At 53.7% G+C, this 23,330-nt stretch overlaps 2 protein-coding genes across 3 annotated transcripts in view; one reads left to right on the plus strand and one right to left on the minus strand.

The window, feature by feature from the left end:
* The window catches only part of SLC25A25 (solute carrier family 25 member 25), a 32,656-nt gene extending 15,768 nt beyond the window's left edge, over nt 1-16,888 (minus strand). For both annotated transcript variants that reach the window (XM_040963039.1, XM_040963040.1), the window contains exon 1: nt 16,556-16,888. In XM_040963039.1, the coding sequence (XP_040818973.1) occupies nt 16,556-16,813 (258 nt within the window). In that variant the 5' untranslated portion in view covers nt 16,814-16,888. The remainder of the gene's footprint in view (nt 1-16,555) is intronic.
* An 892-nt stretch (nt 16,889-17,780) lies between these two features.
* Nucleotides 17,781-21,324, plus strand: NAIF1 (nuclear apoptosis inducing factor 1). The gene is made up of 2 exons (XM_041004620.1): nt 17,781-18,431; nt 19,694-21,324. The coding sequence occupies exons 1-2, from the start codon at nt 17,921-17,923 to the stop codon at nt 20,164-20,166; spliced, it is 984 nt and encodes a 327-aa protein (XP_040860554.1). The 5' UTR covers nt 17,781-17,920; the 3' UTR covers nt 20,167-21,324.
* The last annotated feature ends 2,006 nt before the right edge of the window (nt 21,325-23,330 follow it).

Genomic DNA, 23,330 nt, shown 5'->3' on the forward strand with positions numbered 1-23,330 from the left:
GGCACTGGGGGCCAATTCTGTTAAGTCAAATGCCAGAACCACCTGGAGAGTGCATAATCCAGAAGTTGGAGTGATCTAGTAGAGAGATAGTGGGCACCTCTCTCGTGGGTAACCACTCCTACTGGAGGGCACGGAAATTAAGACAGGGGCAGGGGGGTGGCTAGACAGAAAGGCACCTGCCAGTATGTGTGTGGGCTGGATAGTAAGTTGGTTGGATTGAACTAGGCTTCAATACCCATTGGCAAGTACCAGAGCTAAATGGGATGTGGGACAGACTGAACAAGCTTGCAGTACATTCTGGCAGCATAGGAACCAGGGTAGGGGGAAGGCCTGGTGGGGGTTATGAGGAGTCACCCCGACTAGATTGCAGCTCTCACTGGTTTGTGTGAGGACCGAGTATGAAGTGGGCAGGATATGGCTGGGCTACAACATCCATTGGTTCAAGTGGAAGACAGAGCTGGAAACAGAACTGACCCAGCAACTGCAATGACCAGCACGGGCATAAGCTGATTGGTGCAACGGACTGTGCCAGACCCTGTACTGGCAAAGTCACACAAGAATCAGGTTTGGGATCATCTCAGATGAAGTTTCTTTGGAGATCCCTCCAACTGAACTGCTGATCTCAGAACCCCAACCATGAAGAGACCATGTCAGCCAGTGGATTCTGAATAGGTTTCATGGCGATTGGAATGGTGAGATTGGCAGCAATTCAGACCTGTTGAACATCAAAACTGCTTGAGCAGGACCCTTGGAGTGTGCCTCACATCGGGGACCTGGGATGGGTGAAAGGCTGGATGGGGCTTTTCCCTTTGTTTCTCCCCTCATCCCAGATACAGGGGGGGAAAATGATATTAGCGTGGAAGCAATGGTATTAACCCACTTTCCAGTAGCCCTTGACCCTTTGTACCCTAATCAACTAAGTAAGATCATTTTTAAAAAAATAAATAAAACTATTTTTAAAAATAAAGATTTATTTATTTTTATTGGAAAGGCAAATACACAGAGGGGAGGAGAGACAGAGAGGAAGATCTTCCATCCACTGATTCACCCCCTACTGGCCACAATGGCTGGAGCTGAACTGATCTGAAGCCAGGAGCCAGGAGCTTCTTCCAAGTCTCCCATGGGGGTGCAGGGTCCCAGGGCTTTGAGGCCATCCTCAACTGCCCTGCCAGGCCATAAGCAGGGAGCTAGATGGGAAGCAGGGCAGTCAGGACCTGAACCAGCACCCATATGGGATTCTGGTGCATGCAAAGTGAGGACTTTAGCCACTAGGCTACTGTGCTGGACCCTTGAGTAATTTTCTCACAATAGACAAAAACACTTACTGTGTTCCCACTATTTTAAAACTACAAGCACACACCAAGCAAAGTTCAGTAGACAGCATCAGGGGGAGTCTGGGACACACACACCCTAGTACAATGTAGTGACTGCGCCCAGGTTCAGACACATTTTCAGGCTATATGGGGAGGTATATATGGGGGGAGTATAGATCTATGAGGAGGATTTTGTGCGTCCCTGTGAAAGGACAACTTTAAAAACAGCTTATTCCTAGTTTTGGAAAAACTTGACAGAGAGCACACGTAGGTGGGCATGACCATCCTTGGGTCTGTCCACAGTGCCGGCAGCTGCTGGGACTGGACCAGCAGGAGCTGGGGGCTGAAGCCAGGCCCCAGAGCACCTCACGTGTGGGCCCAGGCTCCTGTTGTGAGGCCACTGTCCAGCCCATAAGCAGAAGTCTTTTTTTTTTTTAAAGATTTATTTTTATTTTCATTAGAAAGGCGGATATACAGAGAGAAGAGACAGAGAGGAAGATCTTCCATCCGATGATTCACTCCCCAAGTGAGCACAACGGCCGATGCTATGCCAATCCGAATCCAGGAGCCTCTTCCAGGTCTCCCGCGCAGGTGCAGCATCCCAAAGCTTTGTGTCCCAGGCCACAGGCAGGGAGCTGGATGGGAAGCGGGGCTGCCGGGATTAGAACCGGCGCCCATATGGGATCCCGGGCGTGCAAGGCGAGCACCTTAACCACTGCGCCACTGCGCCACCGCGCCGGGCCCAAGCAGAAGTCTTAGTGGGGAATGTCCATGATCCCCAGGCCCTAAGGACTGCTGCGAGGCGGCTCCCTGTGGACTGGCTGTGCGATTCTGGTTCAGTTCCTTAAGATAGCAAAACATGGAGAGTAACAGAATCATCTCATTACTTCCCTGCATTAACAAACAAACCCAGTAATATACCATTTTAGAGCAGCAACTTGCTGTTAGCTGGAACAGACCTAACAGTGGCTAAACTGCCACTGGAGGCACCAGCATGCGCTATCAGAGTGTCTGAGTGTCTTGATTGTTCCATTTCCAAGCCAGCTTCAGCTGATGCACCCACAGAAGGTTTGGGGTCCCTGCCCCCAACATGGGAGACCTAAATGGAGTCTTAGCTCCTGGCTCCCAGCTTTGGCCTGGTCCAGTCCTGGCCATAGCAGGCATTTGGGAAATGAACCAGCAGACAAAGATGAAAATAAATGTCTAAAGTTATAGAGTAATTATTAGTCATAGTATTACCATTATTGGGAAAATAATTGAGTTCATGTAATAGCAAACCAACCAGCGAACTAAACAAAAAACAGTTAGGATTAAGCATGTGACTTAGCAGCTAAGACACTGCTGCCCACATTTAAGTTCAAAATCTATGTCTGGGAGCCCAGTGTTGTAACACAGCAGGTTAATCAGCCCTCCGGGAGCTCCACTTCAAGTTCCAGCTATTTGGCTGCTGACCCAGCTCCCTGTTAACGGACCTGCAAAAGGAGGAGATGGCCCAAGTACTTGGGTCCCTGTCCTATGTGGGAGACCCTGATGGAGTTCCTGGCTCCTGGCTTGAGCCAGACATAGCTATCATGGATGTTTTGGGGAGTGAATGAGCTGGTTGACAATCCCTCACTCTGTCTCTCCCTCTCTCTGTCACTCTGCCTTCCAAAGAAATAAACAGAACAGGAATCAATCCAACTTCCTAGCTATAACAACCGCCGGTGCAGGCTAAATCCATGAAACAATGTCTTTAAGCTGTGGGATCAAGGGCAACAACAGCATTTCCAGCAGAACAGGCATCAGTGAGGCAAGTCCCGCCACTGCCCCTGCTTCCTGCTCCGGGCTGCCCAGGCCACAGCACCAAGCAGGGCGCCAGGCAGAGGCCCCTCCTCCAGCTGAGAGGCCAGGGCAGGGGCTGTCTGCACACATAATACCAGCAAGAAGAGGGCGGCCGCCCTGGAGCCACCATGTGGGCAGGCTGGAAGAGCTCTTCTTCCCTCAGCCAGGGAGGGCGCTGGGAGGAGCTGGAGGGTAAGGCAGGGTAAGTGGCATTCCTGTCCCACCAAACACAAGCCCTGCAACCATCAAATATCCCAAGTAACTGCATCCCAAAGGTCAAGACTTCACAGAGCGGCTCTGTGGGGGTTAAGCCACTCACAGCTTACAAGGGTGCTGGCATCAAGTTCCTGGCTGCTCCACTTCTGACCTAGCTCCTTGCTGCTGATGTACTGGGTTGGGTCCCTGCCACCCACCTGGGAGACCCGGATGGAGTTTCAGACTCCTGGCTTCAACCTGGCCAGCCCTGACTGCCACGGCCATTTGGAAAGTGAACCAACAAATGAAACACATCTTTCTATCTCCTCCTCCCACTCTCTTAATCTCTGAAATAAAAATAAATGATTAAGAAAAGGACGGGGCCCAGTGCGGTACACTAGTGGCTAAAGTCCTCGCCGCTCATGTGCTAGGGTCCCATATGGGCATTGGTTCTAATCCTGGCTGTTGCTCCTCTCATCCAGCTCCTGCCTGTGCCCTGGGAAAGCAGTGGAGGACGGCCCAAAGCCTTGGGACCCCGCGCCTGTGTGGGAGACCCGGAAGAGGCTCTGGGCTCTGGATGGGCTCAACTCAGGCTGTTGAGGCCATTTGAGGAGTGAACCATTGGACGGAAGATCTTCCTCTCTGTCTCTCTTCTCGGTGTATCTGCCTTTCAATAAAGATAAAATAAATCGTTTTAAAAAATGAAAGAAAGCAAAGCAAAGCAAAGCAGGGCTGGCAGTGTGGTACAGGTAGGTTAAGCCAACATCCCATGTTGGAGTTTGGGCTCATGCCTTGGTCTCCACTTGCAATCTAGCTTCCTGCTAATGCGACTGAGAAGGCAGTGGATGAAGGCCCCAGGATCGGCGTCCCTGCCACCTATGTGGGAGTTCCGGACAGTTCCAGGCCCATGGGTTCTGGCTGGTACACACGTGGTTGCAGCATCTACTTGGGGCCGCTCTCACTCTACCTTTTAAATAAGTGAATAAATCTTCACAATGACAACAAAAAGCCTTAACTCAGCAGCATCACAGCCACATTTCTGAAAACCAGTGATAAAGAGGAAATCCTAAAAGCAGCTAGAGGGGAAAAGACTCATTCCATACAAAGGACAAGTGCCCCACACGGGGAACTTCCTGCCAGACACTGTCCACCCCACCCACAAAGACAGACAAAGCAAACCCAGAAAATTTTGTCCAGAAAAAGACTTTCTTGAAAAAAAAAAAAAAAAGCTGGAAGAACCGATCCCTGGCAGGTCCCATGTGCACTGCAAGGGCTCTGAGGAAGAGGATCCCTGAGGCACCAGGCACATGGTGCCAGTCCCTACTCTGGGGCAACTGTGTGGTGACACGGAGGACTTAGTGTTGGCAAGTCTTTAAGCGGGATGGGGTTTGGACCCACAGTGTGGGATGCCTGCTCCCCTACTGAGAGTCCCAGCGCCACCCTCCATCTCGTCCTCCAGCTCGGAGGCAGTGGGAGGCAGTCCGGGGCGACCCTACTGAGCTCCAAGCCCCTGGCTCAGCTGGGCACAGCTCCAGCTCTCCTAGGCACATGCATGTGTGTGTGTTCACCAAGAAACAGTGCAACCTAGCACACCAAAGACCCAGCCCTGCGTTTAACATATATGGAAGTAAAACCTATGAGAGCCACAGCACAATGGCAGGAAGAAGGGAAAACACACCACTTAAGATTCCATGGTGAATGGGCTAAATAACCCAATTAACAGAGACGTCAGGCTGGATAAAACAGCAAGATCCAGCTACATGTTACATGAAAGTCACAAGCAGGTTCAAAGCGAAAGGATGGAAAGACCACATCCACACTAAGCAAAAGAAAATGGATCAGCGCCATGGCATAGCACGCTAAGCCTCCACCTGGCTGCTGGCATCTCATATGGGCACTGGTTCAAGTCCTGGCCGCCCTGCTTTTGATCCAGCTCCCTTCTAATGGCCTAGAAAAGCAGCAGAGGAGGGCGCCTGAAGAAGTTCCACCCTCAGATGGGCTCAGCTCCAGCTGTGGAACCACTACACGGAACAGCTCTGTTTCTCCTTCTATCTGAAATTCTGCCTTTATTCAAATAAAAAGTTAAAAATAATCTTTTTTTTTTTTAAAAAAAGAAAGCTTGAGTGGCTATTTGACCAGGAACAGAGGATAATTTCTTTTTTTTTTTTTTTTTAAAGATTTATTTTTTTTTATTATTTTTTCATTGGAAAGGCGGATTTACAGAGAGGAGAGACAGAGAGGAAGGTCTTCCGTCCGATGATTCACTCCCCAAGTGAGCGCAATGGGCCGATACTATGCCGATCCGAAGCCAGGAGCCTCTTCCAGGTCTCCCACGCGGGTGCAGGTTCCCAAAGCTTTGGGCTGTCCTCGACTGCTTTCCCAGGCCACAGGCAGGGAGCTGGAAGGGAAGCGGGGCTGCCGGGATTAGAACCGGCGCCCATATGGGATCCCGGGCGTGCAAGGCGAGGACCTTTAACCACTTGCGCCACCGCGCCGGGCCCCAGAGGATAATTTCTAAATAAACATGCCATCAATTAATCAGGAGGCTATGACAACCCTAAATGTTTCTTTTACCTAATTACAGAACTCCAAAACATAAGGTACAAAAACCAAGCAAGGAAAAGGAGACGAGTCCACAGTTCCAGCCCGCGTACTCAGACCAGCACGTGAGGGACGTTAGCCTTCCGCCTAGAGCAGAGCACACATTCTCCCGAATGCGCTAAGAACCAGCTCAGTTCAAAAGCACTCCTCAGTCCACCGGCACGAACTCCATCAGCAAGCCTGCTCACTGACCACAGCGGAAACCACTAAGGTCACCGGAACAACAATACTGGAAGATACCTTTTTGGAAACTGAATAACATAAATCTAAATAATACAAGTGTCAAGAAGGAAATCAAAAGAAAAAACAATATTTCACTCTATTATTTTAAAGACTTCTGCTTTTGGGCCCAGCGTAGTAGCCTAATGGCTAAAGTCCTTACTTTGCATCCGCTGGGATTCCAGGTGGGTGGCAGTTTGTGTCCTGGCTGTTCCATTTCCCATCCAGCTCCCTGCTTGTGGCCTGGGAAAGCAGTGGAGGATGGCCCAAAGCCTTGGGACCCTGCACCAGCATGGGAGACCCAGAAGAAGCTCCAGGCTTAAGATCAGCTTAGCTCCAGCTATTGTGGTCACATGGGGAGTAAGCTAGTGGACAGAAGATCTTTCTCTCTGATCTCCTTCTCTCTGTATGTTTACCTTTCTGATAAAAATAAATACATCTTAAAAAAAAAAGACTTCAGGCACATTAGCAGGGACTTGGATCAGAAGTGGAGCAGCTGGGACTTGAACTGGTGCTACAATATGGATGGTGGCATCCCAAGCAGTGTCTTAACCCTCAACCCTCTGGCCCCTCTGCCAATTTTTTTTTTAAAGATTTATTTTATTTTCATTGGAAAAGCGGATATACAGAGAGGAGAGACAGAGAGGAAGATCTTCTGTCCGATGATTCACTCCCCAAGTGAGCGCAACAGCCGATGCTATGCCGATCCGAAGCCAGGAGCCAGGAGCCTCTTCCAGGTCTCCCACGCGGGTGCAGGGTCCCAAAGCTTTGGGCCGTCCTCGACTGCTTTCCCGGGCCACAGGCAGGGAGCTGGATGGGAAACGGGGCTGCTGGAATTAGAACCGGCGTCCATATGGGATCCCGGGCGTGCAAGGCGAGGACCTTAACCACTGCGCCACTGCGCTGGGCCCTGCCAATATTTTTATACTAAAATACTAGCAACTGATTTCCTTATGGGCTAATACAATACATTTCTGTTCTTACCTCACAGCACCACCGGAACTAGCATTACCCGGTAGACCATTCGTGTCTCCTGGGTTACACATTGTCATCCTGGGACAGGAAGGAGAGGGACCCTTCTGTAATTGTAGCTCTCAGGGACAGCAGAAGCTGAGTTACATGCAGAAGCAACCCACTGAACAACATGCAAGGTCACAGTGTGTCTCGGGACCTGGTACTCAACGTTAACAGAACGGCTGGCTCTCCAGGGGTAAGTCAGCATGTGTCCCACGGAGCCCACGGGACTGGGCAGCCCAGCCAGCACTCCAGGGCCGCCTTCCAGGCAAGCCAAGGCCCCTTCCGCCAGTCTGGTGATGAACCACCTAACCTAGCTGTTAGTAACACAGAAACTTGTCAGAGGGAAGACTCTTAACATTTTAAAAAAATGATTTAGTTTCAATTTTTTTTTTAATTGGAAAGTCAGATATACAAAGAGGAAGACCAACAGAGAGAGGAAGATCTTCTGTCTGCTGATTCACTCCCCAAGTGGTCGCAATGGGTGGAGCTGAGCTGACTCAAAGATAGGAGCCTGTAGCCTCCTGCAGGTCTCCTATGTGGGTGCAGGCCCCCAAGACTTTGGGCCATTCTCGACTGCTTTCCCAGGCTATAAGCATGGAGCTGGATGGGAAGCAGAGTCACCAGGATACAAACTGGTGCCCATATGGGTTCCTGGTGCATGCAAGGTGAGGACTTTAGCCACTAGGCTACCACACAGGGTCCAACTCTTAACATTTTAAAATTCAAAAACCAAGGCCGGCTTGCATTTGACCGTCACACTGATATGGTCCTGGATTCATCTGATCAGGTGTGGCTCTGTCAGAATGAGCCCAAGAGAAGGCCTTGTCCACACACTGACTGAGTTTGATCTGCAGTGGCACACCCATGCCTGGGACCAAGGCCAACAAAGAACAGGTGCTGCGGGTGGATGGAAGAAACGTGCACCAGGGCGGGACACTCGGGCCAGGATGCCGAAGGATCCACCAGACACGGATCACGGTGGCCACTGGCTACTCCGGAGGCCCAGCTGCGCAGGTCCAGGTCAATGTCTGCCTCCTCTGAAATGAAGCACCTGGCCACCCTAGGGGGCCTGTGAGATTGCGAAGCCTCCTCGCGCCTGTGACTCGACCCCCAGAGAAGTCAGGCGCTTGCCTTGCCCACATGGACAGAACTGAGGGCCTGAGGAAGACAGAGCTGCAGCAGCGGGGAGAAGCAAAAAATCTCTTCATTTTGGGAAGAGAAACCAGCTTTGGGCAAAAGTCCCTGAAGAAAACTCTTGCAAATAAAGCCAGTGCAAGCCGGACCATGAGGAAGCACTGGGGCTTTTGGTAGGCTGCTTCTCCTCCGGGTGAGGATCCAGGCCAAGGGCAGTGCCCGGACACAGCGCCATCTTTTCCTTTTCTCTAAAGCAGGTGTTTGCCTAAAAGTGGAATGTTTTTTCTTTCTCTGACAAGAACATGACTCTCCTTCAGATTTGGTCTGAGCTGAGCAGGGCTGGGCTGAACCTGCTCTGGAGGCCAGCACCCAACAACCCTCAGACTCAAGTCTTTCAAAGCAATCCAGCATTGAGCAGTAGGAGCCACACTCTTCTAGCCACCCCGTCCTTATTCTCCTTCCCCGTTTCTAGGGCAAATGGCAAGCCAGCAGGTATGGTAAGGCAACACTAAACGCTTCTAGTGTCTTAAAACTAACTTCAGGGGCCAGTGTGGTGGCCTGGTTAAGCTGCTGCCTGCATCCGACAAGGACATCGGTTTGGTTCCCGTCTTAGCTCTTCCACTTCCAATCCACCTCCCTGCCATTGCACCTGGGGAAGCAGTGAAGGTGGCCCGAGTGCTTAGGATCCCGCAATCGCATAAGAGATTCAATTCTTGACTGGCTTGGCCTAACCCTAACCCAGCCATTGCCACTGTTTAGGAATTAAGTACATCTTAAAAATAATAAAATCTTTAAAAATTTCAAGCTCAAACTAAACAAAAAATTCAGGACGTTGAACCATCCTCCCAGCTCTGGCCTGGAGTTTGCGAGTACTGCAGGGGGTGAAGCTCCCACCACCTGCCAGACATCCTACACAGCTGGTCAGGGTGGGGTGGGGTGGGGTGAGGGCATGTTGGCCACAAAAACTGGTTTAAACTAACCTAGTTTATATCTCTGTATTCTTAAGGTTTTATTTCAGGCCCAGCATGGTGGCCTAGCAGCTAAAGTCCTCGCCTTGAATATGCAAAGGTTCCATATGAGTGTTGGTTCTAGTCCCAGCGGTCCTGCTTCCCACCCAGCTCCCTGATTGTGGCCTGGGAAAGCAGGTGAGGATGGTCCAAAACCTTGGAATCCTGCAGCTGTGAGCGCCCTGGAGGAGGCTCCTGGCTTTTGGTCTCGGATTGTCTCAGCTCCGGCCACAGTGACTTGGGGAGTGAATCATCGGATGGAGGATCTTTTTCTCTGTATGTCTGACTTTGCAATAAAAGTAAATAAAAGAATTTATTTTAGGGGCCAGTGCTGTTGTGCAGCCAGTTAAGCTACCATATGCAACAGGCCTACTGCAGTCCTGGCTGCTCCACTTTTGATCCAGCTCCCTGCTCATGTGCCTGGGAAAGCAGCGGAGAATGGCTCGAGTCCTTGGAACCCTGTACCCACATGGGGGACATGGAAGAAACTTCTGGCCTCTGGCTTGAGATCAGCTCAACGTTGGCCAGTGTAACCATCTGGGGAGTGAACCAGCCAATGGAAGATCTCTCTGTTACTCTACCTTTCAAATAAAAACAAAAGTTTTATTTTTGATTTTTAAAATCTACTTATTTGAAAGGCAGACTCGCAGAGAGGGAGAGAGGGAGGGAGGTTCACCTTCAGGTGGCTGTAGTAACCTGGCCTAGCTGGAGCCTGGAACTCCATCCAGGTCTCCCACGTGGATGCAGGGTTCCAGGGACTTGGGCCATCGTCTGCTTCTTTTCAAGGACATCAGAAGGGAACTGGATTGGAAGTAGAGCAGTAGGGATTCAAACTGGCACCCATATGGTATGTCTGTGTCGCAGGTAATGGCTTAACCCACTGCATTACCACACTGGCCCACCGGCATGCTCTGTTGAGCTTCTGCACAGGAGTGGTTTTGGTGGCAACCACCGCTCCAGCAGAGTGAGAGGGGATGGGGAGAGCGAAGGCCAGGACTGAGGGACAACGTGGTCAGCTTCAAGCACCAGCAGGAGCAAGGGGCAGCTGCCATCTTGTGTCCCCACTAACCCCGTGGGAAAGCAGCTGTGACTCACCTGCTTCCCAAGCTTCCTGGAAAGCCAGCCGTGGCTGGAAGGGCCTAAGTGGCCACTCCGGCCTCTCTGTCACACATGGATTTGCTCCATAGGAAGATGCGACTTTAGGATATACTTCCTTTCTCAGGTTCTAGGTCAGGCCTATACGCCTGCCATGGTGTCTTGGGCACCCAGAAATGCTGAGCTGGACTTACGCACACGTCACTGTCACAAACCAAGAAAACAAATACAGTGACTTTTTTTTAAAGATTTATTTATTTTTATTGGAAAGGCAGATATACAGAAGGGAGGAACACAGATCTTTCATCCACTGGTTCACTCCCCAAGGGACCCCAACGACCAGAGCTAAGCAGATCTGAAGCCAGGAGCCAGAAACCTCTTTCAGGTCTTCCACATGAGTGCAGGGTCCCAAGGTTTTGGGCCGTCCTCGACTGCTTTCCCAGGCACATTAGCAGGCAGTTGGAAGAGAAGTGGAGCAGCCAGGATGCGAGCCAGCGCCCACACAGGGCGTCTGTGCCGCAGGTGGCAGCTTTCCCTGACCCCACCTGTGTACCCTTCGCACCATGTCCTCAGACCGCATTTCAGTTTTCATCTAAACAAAGTGGGGGCAATGTGCACATGCCTCTAACTCACTCTGGACAGCTGGGGGGAAGTCAGCTGGTGGGGGACGCCCACCTGCCAGACCCACAATCACTCTACACACTCTGTCATCTCATTTAACCCACACACCCCAGGCTGGGACCTCATGCAGCTATTTTAGACAAAGAAAGGAAGACCCAGAGGGGGTGAATCATTGCTCAAGTTCCCCCAGTCACCAAGCCTTAGAACTGACCTTTGAACCCAGGCTGTGCACACTGTCCTGGTCACCCAATTGGTATGTATGCCCCAAGTTTCCTGCATTGCGTGGGACCATCACCAGAGCCAAACCGCGCACCTCTCTGTCCCCTTCCCCTTCCCTGCCTACTTCCGTTGGGTGGGACAGTGCGGGCTGTTACTTTCCAGTGTCAGCCAAGGCAGCTGTAAGACGGGTGCACTGCACACCATGGGAGAGGCGCAGGAGAAGCCGCAGCAGAGGTGACAGGGAGGTGGCACCGTAATTTGTACACTTTAAGAGTCCTGCGTCACTTCTTGGTGTTGATTTTGAAGGTACAAAGTCTATCAGGTACAAGGACAGGCTGGTGTGGCAGCAGAGCCTGCTAACCGTTCACCTGCAAGTGCCAGCATCCCATGTGGGCGCCAGTTTGTATCCTGGATGCTCCACATCCCTTCCAGATCCCTGCCTGTGGCCTGGGAAAGCAGTTGAGGCCCAAAAGCCTTGGGACCCTTCACCTGCGTGGGAGACCAGGAAGAGTCTCCTGGCTTCAGATCAGCTTAGCTTCAGTTGTTGTGACCAGCAGATGGGAGATCTGCCTCTCTGCCTCTCCTTCTCTCTGAAGTCTAACTTTCTAATAAAAATAAATAAGTCTTAAGAAAATAAAAGGAAAGAAAAGGTGGAGGCAGTGCTTGGCACAGTAGCCGGGACAGGACCTCAAGGTGCCAACACTGTCTTGGAGTGACAGGGTTCAAGTCCTTGTCCCACTCTGGGCTCTGGCTTCCTGCTAATGTGCAACACGGGGGGCGGGGGCAGCAGATAACGTCTCAACCTGGCCACCTCTCCCAGGGACACCTGGATGAGCCCCTAGCTCCTGGGCATCTGGGAAGTGAACCAGCAGACAGGTGAGCTCACTCCTTCCCTGCTTTCAAATAAATAATTTCTCTGTGAAGACTCTGTCTAAGGTGACCAGCGCCGAGTGAGCAGTTTCACTCCTGGAGTTCAGAGTAGTTCTGTGTGCAGCAGGACTGGCAGCTGCACCCCAGCGCCAGCTGGGAGCCGTCACTCCCTTGTGGTCTCTGTGAGACCGCAGCAATGTGTGACTCGGGGCGTCCCAGGAGCAGTTCCCACAGAGGCCCCAAGTTGAGGTGCACTCTGCCACAGCTTGACTCATCACCTGCGCCCAGAGTCTGGACCTCAGCCTCCTTGTCAAATCATCAACTCATTTAGAAAAAAACAACTTGTGGCTGACTTGATGATCATGACTTTGAGCCAGGAACCAATTTTGCAACAACACTAGTATAACACAATCAGCTTCATCTATGAACTCGATCCAGCTGGCAAACATGGCAAACAGCCCACTTCCTTGCCTAGTGGGCCATGACCCTAAACTAAAAGCCTTTCTCTATGAAAAAGGCTCCCCCCTCCCACCCCCTGTAGACTATCTAATCTAAGTCTGGCTACTTAGTAAACACCTCCCTATGGATGGTTAAACACCTGTAAGGTATGGAGTTCAAAGGTACTCTCTGATTAGGCAATACCAGTGGGCCATCAGTGCTCTCCCATTCAATCATTTCAAAGCAACAGATTGCCTCATGTTTATATACTGTTATGGTCAAGGAGAGAAATAGGCCAGGGTGAAGTCTGTCTTTTTAAGTATATATATATTTTTGAAAATAACATTTTGGGCCTGGCATGATAGCCTAACAGCTAAAGTCCTCATCCACGCACTGGGATCCCATATGGGTGCTGGTTTGTATCCTGGCTGCTCCACCTCCCATCTAGCTCTCTGCTTGTGGCCTGGGAAAGCAATCGAGGACGTTCCAAAGCCTTAGAAGCCTGCACCCATGTGGAGGACCTGGAAGAAGCTCCTGGCTCCTGCTCAGCTCAGCTCCAAGCACTATGGCCATGTGGGTAGTGGACCAGCGGATGGAGGCTCTTTCACTCTGTATCTCCTTCTCTCAATCTGCCTTTCTGATAAAAATACATATTTTTTGAATGGTCATATTTTAGAAAGAGAGAGAAGCTTTCCATCCACTGCTTCACTCCCAAAAAGGCCACGATGGCCAGAGCGGCGCCAGTCTGAAGTTGGGAGCTTCTTCAGGGTCTCCCATGTAGGTGTAGGGACCCAAGCACTCGATCCATTTTCCACCGTCTTCCCAGGCACATTAAGCAGGGAGCTGGAATGGAAGTGGAACAACTGGGACTCGAACCAACGCCCAAACAGGATGCCGGCGCGTTAGGCAGGGATCATCATGCTATACCATGCTGGTCGCACATTCTCAGTTTTTGACAGGGAGAGTTCTGGATGACCTTGTCTGCACGTGTTTTGGAAAAAGGGTTCGTTCTAAAAAGACCTCTCCCCTTTTTCATGGTCATCCCAAAGTCTAGGTGTGGCATTCTCTTTTTATGCATCAGATGGTCAGAAACAGGGAGAGCTTGGTCACTCTCCAGGTGGCTGTCACTGCTGGGACTGGGCCGGCCTGTAGCCAGAAGCCAGGAGCTCCATCAGGATCTCCCAAGTATTTAGGGTATGTTCTGCTCGATTCCTAGATACACTAGCAGCGACGGAATGGGAAGGGGAGCAGCCGGGACTTGAACCAGTGCACATACGGAATGCCAGATGTTGCAGATAGTGGCCTAATCGGCCGCACAACCACACTGGACCCCTGGTATCCTCTTCGTTTTCTTCAGCAACAAGGCAGAATGACAAGTGACTCAGGAATCTGCCAAGGGCTCCAGGGCCACCTCCACTTTAACCCACTAGTGGCCTGATGACTTCTCTTTTTTATTTTTAAAGATTTAATTATTTTTATTGCAAAGTCAGATATATGTAGAGGAGGAGAGACAGAGAGGAAGCTCTTCCATCCGTTGATTCACTCTCCAAGCGGCTGCAATGGATGGAGCTGCGCTGATCCAAAGCCAGGAACCTGGAGCCTCTTCCAGTCTCCCACATAGGTGCAAGGTCCCAAGGCTTTGGGCTGTCCTCAATTGTTTTCCCAGGCCACAGCAGGGAGCTGGATGGGAAGTGGGGCTGCTGGGATTAGAACAAGTGCCTTTATGGGATCCCAGCGTGTTCAAGGTGAGGACTTTAGCCACCAGGCTACCACGCCGGGCATGGCCTGATTGCTTCATGGTCGGTTGGAACCTTGTGAAACAGGGTCAAGCCACTGTACCGTTCTGCCTTCTCTTCACAGCCACAGGTCGGCGCAAGCACTTCATCTGGAATCTCCCCGCTCCCCACTTGGACCGGAAAGCTGGCTGTGTAGACGCAGCCCAGCTAGCCCACTTCCTCTAATTGAATGCCTGAGCGCTAAACTTTACTTTACATTTCAGACAGTTTGTTGGGTCACATGAAAATGCTTTCAATAGCGAAGCTATAAGTAACTCTGGCCCTATCTCCTCAGCCTTTCTTTCCACTCTAAACCCTTCCCTCCTTTTGTCCCTGGATTGGTTTCTTCCTTGCATGCCCTTTACAAAGAAAATCTCCCTGGCCGGGTGCCACGGGCTGCTCTGCCCACTGCCATTTTAAGTCATTTTTCCCCCTGACAGTCTCAAAGGAGTCAGAGAAACTGGCTGGTTTGTTTCTTTGAAAGAACACTTGGCCCCAGGCGGTCAGAAGGCAGGTGGAGGCCTGGGGAGTCCCATGGCCCTCGGGGAACCACCTGGAAGGCTTCCTGTGGGACAGACAAGCAGCTTCCTTTCTTATGGGGGGGGGGGAAGGGCCAGGTTGAGCCCAGAGGCCCCAAGTTCCCCTCTAGTCCAGTTGCTAATTTGACAGGAAATGCTGATGGGGGGGTCTTAGGAGGCCTGGCTGACTTCCTGTTGCCCAGTTATTTAAAAAAGGCAGGTTTTCTGTACAATACTTGAAACTGAATCATTCATAATTTCTAATTTCCAGTCTGAAGTGCTCAAAAGCTGAAAGGCTTGCAGAAGCAGGCCACAGCAAGCCCACACCCCCAAGGAGACAGAACCGGATCACAGGAACCCAAGGGTCTGGGCTCCCCCGGAGTCACAGGAGGTTTGCTTTCAACAATGGGAAGCCAAGCACTCGCTTTCTCCTAGTTCGCTCTGAGCAGATTCACGTCTTCCCCCTCATTCCCTGGGCTATGAGATTGGAATTAATATCAGATGTGGCAGGAATCAAGCCATGGCACACATCCCTCACCCCTCCCACACAGAGGTCCCAGCCCTCAAGCACACAGACCCTGATAGCGTCCAGCCATTCACTTATTCATCAGACAGGAATGGGGAACAGCTGGGGAACAACGCTGGCCGAAAACTGCCTTTACCCTTGTACCTAAAACCTGTCTAAATCTGCTAGATGCCATCGGGTGAGTCCACATTGCCCAGCGCCTCCTCTGTCCTTCCAGACTGACACTGGGCAGGTTCCCATCAGCCAGAACTCCCCCGGCTGCAGTTAACCCCTTGAGGTGCACCCGGCCAGCTGGCAGAGCATTTTACCAGATGTTCTGACACCTGCCGAGAAGGTTCTCCAACTGCTGTGTGTCCAAATGCACCGAGCAGCAGGTTACTGGGTAAAGCGTTGGGCAGGCTTACTCCTGCAGGTGGCAGGAAATGACAGACTTGGGAAAGGGTCCCTAGACACCGATGGGAGTCAGAAAAACAACCCATGAGACAGGACAGCTTTTGTCTGGCAAGGCCCAGGGAAGCCCCAGCCCAGCCAAGGGTAGACCACAATCACTGGTACACGGAATTTTCCCTGGGGTTCCTCCATGCCATGGGTACTCCAGTCCTCCCAGGGAGCACGAGCCCCCTCCTAACCACCCCGCTCCGGGAGATGAGCCTCAGCCACGAGAACTGTCAGTCACACCGCCCACGTGTGGACGGATTTGCCTGCCAGAAACCCAGTTCCCATTTTTATTTCTCTCCAACTCCCACATGCTTAGATGCGGGCCCCGGGGCGACATGGAAAGGCGAGGAAAAGGGCAGTGCGGGGTGGGGATGCCCTGGAATCCTGATTCTGGAAACGGGATGGGGTGCGGTGTTTGACAATGAGCTTGGCCTCGAGGTCAGAGGGCAAAGAAGAGCCGCCGCACTTGGGGAAAAAAGTCCGAGCAGGAAGCGGCTTGTTGTCCATCCGAACGCCCAGCGCGTTCACAGACAGCCCTGTCCCCTAGGGGCGCTTGCACTCACAGGGGTCCCCAAGGAAGCCCACTGCCACTGCGGCACAAACGGGGTGTCCATGTGTCAGGCAGGGGCCACCCCCTTTGCCACGCTCCTCCGGGAGCTGCCCGAGAAGCCAGGGAGGGTATCGGGACCCGTCAAGCCCACCTCCTCGGGGTCCCCCACCGCACCCCGACCCCGCGCGCACCGCTCACCCGGAGCTCGCCCTCGGTGCGGTACAGGCCCAGACGCCGCAGGCCCACGGCCAGGTCGTTGACACACAGGCCGCCGTCGCGGTTGACGTCCAGGGACTGGAAGAGGCTCCACAGGCGCAGCCGGTGGTCCGGACCCCCGCAGACGGCGCCGCCGCACGGGTCCCCCACGGCAGCCGGCGACGACGAGGTGCTGGTGGTGGTGGCGGCGGCGTCCGGCGGCGGAGAGGCCACGCAGCGGCACAACACGCTGCTCACCATCGGGCGCGAGGCTGGGGCGCCGGGCGCGGGCCGGGGGCGGCGGGCCGGCGGAGGGCGAGCGCGGATGGCGAGCGCGGGCTGCGAGAAGCCGGCAGGCGGGCGGGAGGGGCCGCTTCCGGGAGCCACGCCCCGCCGGTCACGCCCCCAGGCCGAACTACGGCCAATCACAGCCCGGGACGGCCACGCCGGGGCGGGGAAGGGGGGCGGGACCTGCCTGCGAACTACCCGGATTGAGGGGAAAGGCCGGGCCAGCCCTACGGTGCCTGGGACCTATTCAAACGGAGGGAGGCGAGGGTTGGCTGAGCCGGCCAGAGGGCGGGTACATTCGCGTTGCGATAGGCCGAAATCGTCTGATTGACAGGTGGTAGGCCCCGTGTCCGACTCGCATTGAGAAACGCGGTTTCAGACTGTGGCTTCGGAAGGGTGTCTGGAGCTGGCGTGCACGGAGGGGAACAGAATGAAATATGAACTGCAGTTGTAAGGCAGTTTGTGCTCGTGGGTGGGACCAAAAGTGAATCAAAGGTAAAGACATCAACTTTGGGAGGCCGGGTTTGGGTCTCCGAACTCCCTATAGACCAATAAAATACCTGAACCCACGGTGTCAGGGTCGTAAGACAGTTCTTTGAATGACAAAATGCTTTTCCAATAGAAGCGCTCTCTAGCGACAGGCGCATTTGTGCACCAATGAAAAGGCTGATTTAAGTGAGTAGGCGTGTCCCTTAGTTGAGTGACCTATCGAATAAGCCAGTGGCCGACACGGTATCGGAGCTGTCCACCAATCAAGAGCATGGATTCGCCTGGAGACTCACTTAGAGGCGGGAAGAAAGGGAAGTGGGCGGATCTCCGCACGCCGCGGCGGAAGAGGCAGATTCAGGAAGCCATTACGCAGCTGGCTGGCCGCGGCCGAGCGGGTCGAGGCTGGGCCCTACGCATTTTGCGTAGCGAGGGGGTTACCAAAGGCCTGGTGCTTGGCCTTGAGCAAGCCCGGCCTAGCCCCTGCTGGGGTGGGTGGGTGAAGCACGAGGCTGAGGAAGGAGAAGAGGGCAATTGGGGTAGTGCAGGGGATTGCAATTTTTTTTTCTTTTTAAGAGAGGAGGGGTAGAGGCCATGGCTGTGCCAGCTAAGAAGAGGAAGATGAACTTCTCCGAGCGGGAGGTGGAGATCATCGTGGAGGAGTTGGAGCTGAAGAAGCACCTGCTGGTGAACCACTTCAACGCTGGGGTCCCCCTGGCTGCCAAGAGCGCAGCCTGGCACAGCATCCTGCGCAGGGTCAATGCCGTGGCCACCTGCCGCAGGGAGCTACCTGAGGTCAAGAAGAAGTGGTCAGACCTCAAGACCGAGGTCCGACGCAAGGTTGCCCAGGTCCGGGCCGCCGTGGAGGGCGGCGAGGCCCCGGGGCCCACTGAGGACGATGGCGCTGGTGGGCCCGGGACAGGCGGTGGCACTGGGGGCAGTGGCCCAGCAGTAGCTCCGGTGCTGCTGACCCCCATGCAGCAGCGAATCTGCAACCTGCTGGGCGAGGCCACCATCATCAGCCTGCCCAGCACCACCGAGATCCACCCCGTGGCCCTCGGACCCACGGCCACTGCAGCCGCGGCCACGGTCACCCTGACACAGAGTGAGTGACCCCTCTCCTGCTCAGGGAAAGCTTGGCTGCCAAGGGTCAAAGGTCAGAGGGGAAGGGTCTCAGAAGAGCTCCCCAGGTGAAAATGACCTTGTTCACTCTGGGACTTCATGTGTGTCTGCAGAGTGGAGGACACTCTCAGAGACACTTCCCGGAGTTCACCTGCTCATTCATTCATCCCCCAAGCGTGTAGCACTTCACACCCTGACCCACTCCAGGGCTGCCCCGGTGTCTCAGCCTTCGGCCCCACTCAAGGCTCATAGGACAGACAAGGCACACGGGTAAACAGTTCCACCATCACTTGGGGAAAACCTGAGGACTTGGGAGAAGAAGGGGGCTTCCTGGCAGAGTGGGGACACAGTTGGTGACCGCACTCTTCCACACACACTGGGGCCCCATCAGTCACCACGCCTTCCCCCAAATTCCTTGCAGTGTTCAAAGAACGCTATCAGTGAAGGCAGAACTAGCTCGGGTTGGATTTGGAAGTTGAGGCAAGGAATGGGTGCCAGTGACTGTGAACTCTTGTTCCGGGATGGGCTGGGAAGTGTAGCCACCAATGAGTCTCGGTGAGGCTGAAGGAACTGGGAGGGTGTGTGTTAGTGTCCCATGGCCCAAGCTGTGCTGAATAGGGGGAAAGGGACCCTGCTGTCTGTCAGGTCCTGCTGTGGACCAGGAAGGGTAGTTAGGAATCCCCTGGACTCATGTGACTCAAGAGACAGGGAGGTATGGGTTGGGCCCCTTAGTTGCTGTTGTCCCATTCTCGCTAGTCACAAGGGGCATGGCAGCCAAAGAGGTGGGGCTGTGTGGCCACAGACAGCTTCTGCAGGGTCCTCATCACCCAGCCTCTGCTGCCCCATGGTTGGGGTGGGGAAGGCACAGCAGGTTGGGCTCCCATGCTGGCCAGATCTGGACATGCTTCCTGGCCCTGCCCTGGGAACCGTGTGACCTTAGGCAAGTCCCTCTGTGACCCTGCTTCTGAACTTGAAGTTGACAGTGCCCCACCTCTTGGTGTCATTGGGAGGGTCTGTCAAAGTCCTGAGTTGCCCCGTGCCAGGTATTCAAGAAATGCCCTAAAACGTTGGGAAGTCTCTTTTATTTGTCTTCTGCTACATGCAGGGCCGGCCCCGGGGGCTGTTGAGGGGCAAGATTAAGGTGGTGAACTGAACTCCTCCCCTGCCCTCATGCCCCCTTGGCCTGTGTCCTCACTTCCAGAAAGTGACCTGCCTGTGCCTTGGCTCTCTCCCCTACCCCTACAGTCCCGGCGGAGACCACCTACCACACGCTGGAGGAGGGGGTGGTGGAGTACTGCACAGCTGAGGCTCCTCCACCCATGGCGGCCGAAGCCCCGGTGGACATGATGGCACAGCACGCGGAGGCCACGGTCAAGCCGCAGGCCCTCAAGAGCCGCATAGCCCTCAACTCGGCCAAGCTGATCCAGGAGCAGCGGGTCACCAACCTACACGTGAGGGAGATCGCCCAGCACCTGGAGCAGCAGAACGACCTACTGCAGATGATCCGCCGCTCACAGGAGCTCCAGGCCTGTGCCCAGGAACGTCAGGCCCAGGCCATGGAGGGCACGCAGGCGGCCCTCAGCGTCCTCATCCAGGTCCTGCGGCCCATGGTCAAAGACTTCCGCCGCTATCTGCAGAGCCACACACCCAACCAGGCCCCCACCTCTGACCCTGCACGGGTCGCCCAGAATGGACAGCCGGACGGCGTCATCCAGTGAGGGCAGGAACCCCTGGCCCCGCCCCCGGGCCAGCCCTCTGCTGTGATTGGATGAAACCTCTGTGGTCTTGTGATTGGCGGTCCAGGTAGACCGATCCCTCTTGTCTTTGCTAGACGCTTTGGGTTGCTGTTTCTGGAATGTGCGAAGGAGACCGGGAAGAGGAAGTTGTTGGGCCCTGGTTCCCAGTGCTTGAGCCACCTCGTTAAGATCCGGAGGGTGTTGAGGCTGGGTGGGGGTGGGGTCACGTCTATTGTGCAGGGGTTGTGACACGGGTTGTCACAAGCCAGGTTGTGGAGTGCAGGCCTCCCTGGAGTCCCTGCCCTGGGTCGCCCCACCCCAGGTGCCCGCCCTGTGGGTACAGTCCCGTGGTGCTATCAGACAGGCAATAATGTCTTCCTCCCCGGGGTGTCGGGGGAAGCGGTGGCCTGTGCCTCAGTTCTCAGGAGCACCCAGCTCCTGCTGTGCCCTCCTCCCACACCACCCTTGGCAGGGCCCAACCGCCACTCAGTGCCCCACTGCAGCCAGCCCGGCTAGACTGAAGGCTGCTGTATGGGGGGGGGGGGTGGTGTTTGGTCATTCTCTGGTCTTCCACAGTGTCTGGGCAGCCCCTGAGGGGGTGTGCCCCCAGAGCTGCCACCTCAGATGGAGCTTTGGGTGCTTGCGGCGTCAGAGGGAGCAAGCCAGAGTGGGCTGCTGCTGCCGGCTGCGGTAGGCCCCAGGTGACCACGGGTTCTCTTCGGAAGGCTTGCTGCAAGCTGCTCCTGTTTCTTCTGGGACAAGCGGCTGTGTGCCCAGGCAGTGTGTGCCCGTTCCATTGGCACACTTCCCATTCATGGCCCACTTGGACCTCCCCCACCAGGTTGTCCCACTGGTGTGCAGTTTTGTGGTAGGTGTCTTGGTCATACATGACCCACAGCTCTGGGTCTCCACTGCCCTTCTGGGGATACATGTTGGAACCTCTGTGCTGCACTGTCAGTTACTGGGGGGTGGCCCTAAAGACGGCTGGGAGGGGCGTCACCTACAGCCCGGTGAGAAGGAGGAGGTCTCAGCCCCGTGAGGGTGGGTGGCGAAAGGGAAGACCTTGGAGTGGCAGGTGCTAAGAGGAGCCTGGGCACCCTTGCTCCGCCAAACTTGATGGTGCCAACAGGGATTTGATGATGGATTCCTCCGGGTTGGAAACCTGAGCCAGTATGTGTTGGCACGACGCAGGTCCAAGGAGGGAGCCTGGATTGCTTCTGCCGGCTCCTGCTTTCCAGGTCACAATTTCAAAATTAAAGGGATATCTTTTTATACACACATCTCTGTGTCTTTTTTTTTTTTTTTTTCCCTAAGACTTATTTGAAAAGCTTCCATCCACTGGTTCATTCCCCAAATGGTTGCAACAACCAGGACTGAACTGGGCCAAAACCAGGAAGCAGTGGTCACCCATCCAGGTCTCCCACAGGGGTGGAAAGGACCCAAGCATTTGTGCCTTCTTGTGTGCATTAGCAGTGAGCCGAACCAGAAGTGGGGCGTTCGAGGCTTGAACAAGAACTCAGGTGGGATGCCACTCAGTGCTGCAAGCTGTGGCTCATGCTCTTTTCCACCATGCTCATGCTCTTTTGTGTACATTTATAAACAGATGACAGCAGGCACTGGTGAACTGTGGCCTGCAAGCAACATCTGGCTCATCTAGTTTTGTAAATAAAGTTTTATTGGAACACAGCTATATCCACTCATTCTAGTCAAGAACTGTTTGTTCTATATCGGTAGGATGGAACATTTATAACATATCTGGCACATGAAACTGGGAGTATTTTTAGGATTTATTTCTTTTTATTTGGAAGGCAAACTTACAGAGAGAAAGAGAGGTTTCCACCCACTAGCTCACTCCCTAAATGGCTACAATGGCCAGAATTGAGTCAATCTGAAGCCAAGAGCCAGGAGCTTCTTCTGGGTCTCCATGTGGATGCCATGTGGATGTGGACCTTCCTCTGCTACTTTCCCAGGCCACAATGCAGAGAGCTGGAAGGGAAGTGGAGTATCCTGGACATGAGCCAGTGCCCATATGGAATCCTAGCGCTTGCAGGGGAAGGATTAGCCAATGGAGCCGTCACGCTGGGCCCTTGCCTCACATTTTGTTGGCGCGTTGGCTGAACTGAAAGTTGGCAGCATTTCTGTAAGACAGTTTGAATTTGTTTCCCCCAGGGAGAGCTGAAGGGATGAATGCACACCGGGACTCTGCAGGTGATGCAGGCTTTGTCAGGTATGCCTCTCCGCTGAGTGAGTCAGCCTCCCGTGGTGGCATGAGCATGAATCACCATTCTGGAGCTGAGTGTGTCACACCTGGATTGTGACAGGTGTGTCAGGAGCTCCATCTGAGTGGCTTGACCTTGGGCGAGGGGATGAGAAGTGGAGTACTGCATGCATGGGGGACCCCGCTCAGGAGCCGGGCCCTGGAGGGTGATGGGTGGGAAGCAATGATGAGGCAGCTAGCACACCTGTCACAGGGCAGTTCCACTTCCCACCCCCCACCCCCAACCTGTGCACTCAGATAACTGCCACCCCGCCCCAGCCTTGACCAAGTCCCATGCCTGCCCTGGGAGGTGCCATGCAGGCAGAACCTGATCCCAGGCCATCTCGATGGGCAGGAGTTGTGAACCTGTCCTGCCTGCCCCTAAGCACCAAGGATGCTGGAATGCCAGGTTTCAGTAAGAACTCTCCCAGGTGAAACTTCTGTCTACTAAGTTCCTCCAAACAAAACATACCTGTGTGCCAGATAAAATCCTTGGAAGGCTAAACACAAAACAAAGCTATTTTATTTATTTGAAAGGCAGTTGTGAGGGAAGGGCAGAGAGAGACAAAAAGAGAGAGTTTCCATTCACTGTTTCACTCCCCAAATGGCTGCAATAGCCACGTTGAGCCGGGCTGAAACTGGGAACCCAGAATTCCATCCAGATCTCCCATATGAGTACAGGGGCCTGAGTACGTAGGTTTTCTTCCACTGCTTTCCCAAGCACATTAGCAGGGATTTGGGTCAGAAGTGGAACAGCCAGGACATGAACTGGCACTCATATAAGATGCTGGCATTGCAGGTGGAGACTTAGCCTGGTGTGGAGACACCACCATACCAGCCTCTTCTCCTTTTATTTCTTGTGTGGAAGGTGGGGAGGGGGAGGGGAAGC

Source organism: Ochotona curzoniae, unplaced genomic scaffold, assembly GCF_017591425.1.
Source record: "Ochotona curzoniae isolate NIBS_2020 unplaced genomic scaffold, NIBS_Ocur_1.0 scaffold_3208, whole genome shotgun sequence".
Lineage (NCBI taxonomy): Eukaryota > Metazoa > Chordata > Mammalia > Lagomorpha > Ochotonidae > Ochotona > Ochotona curzoniae.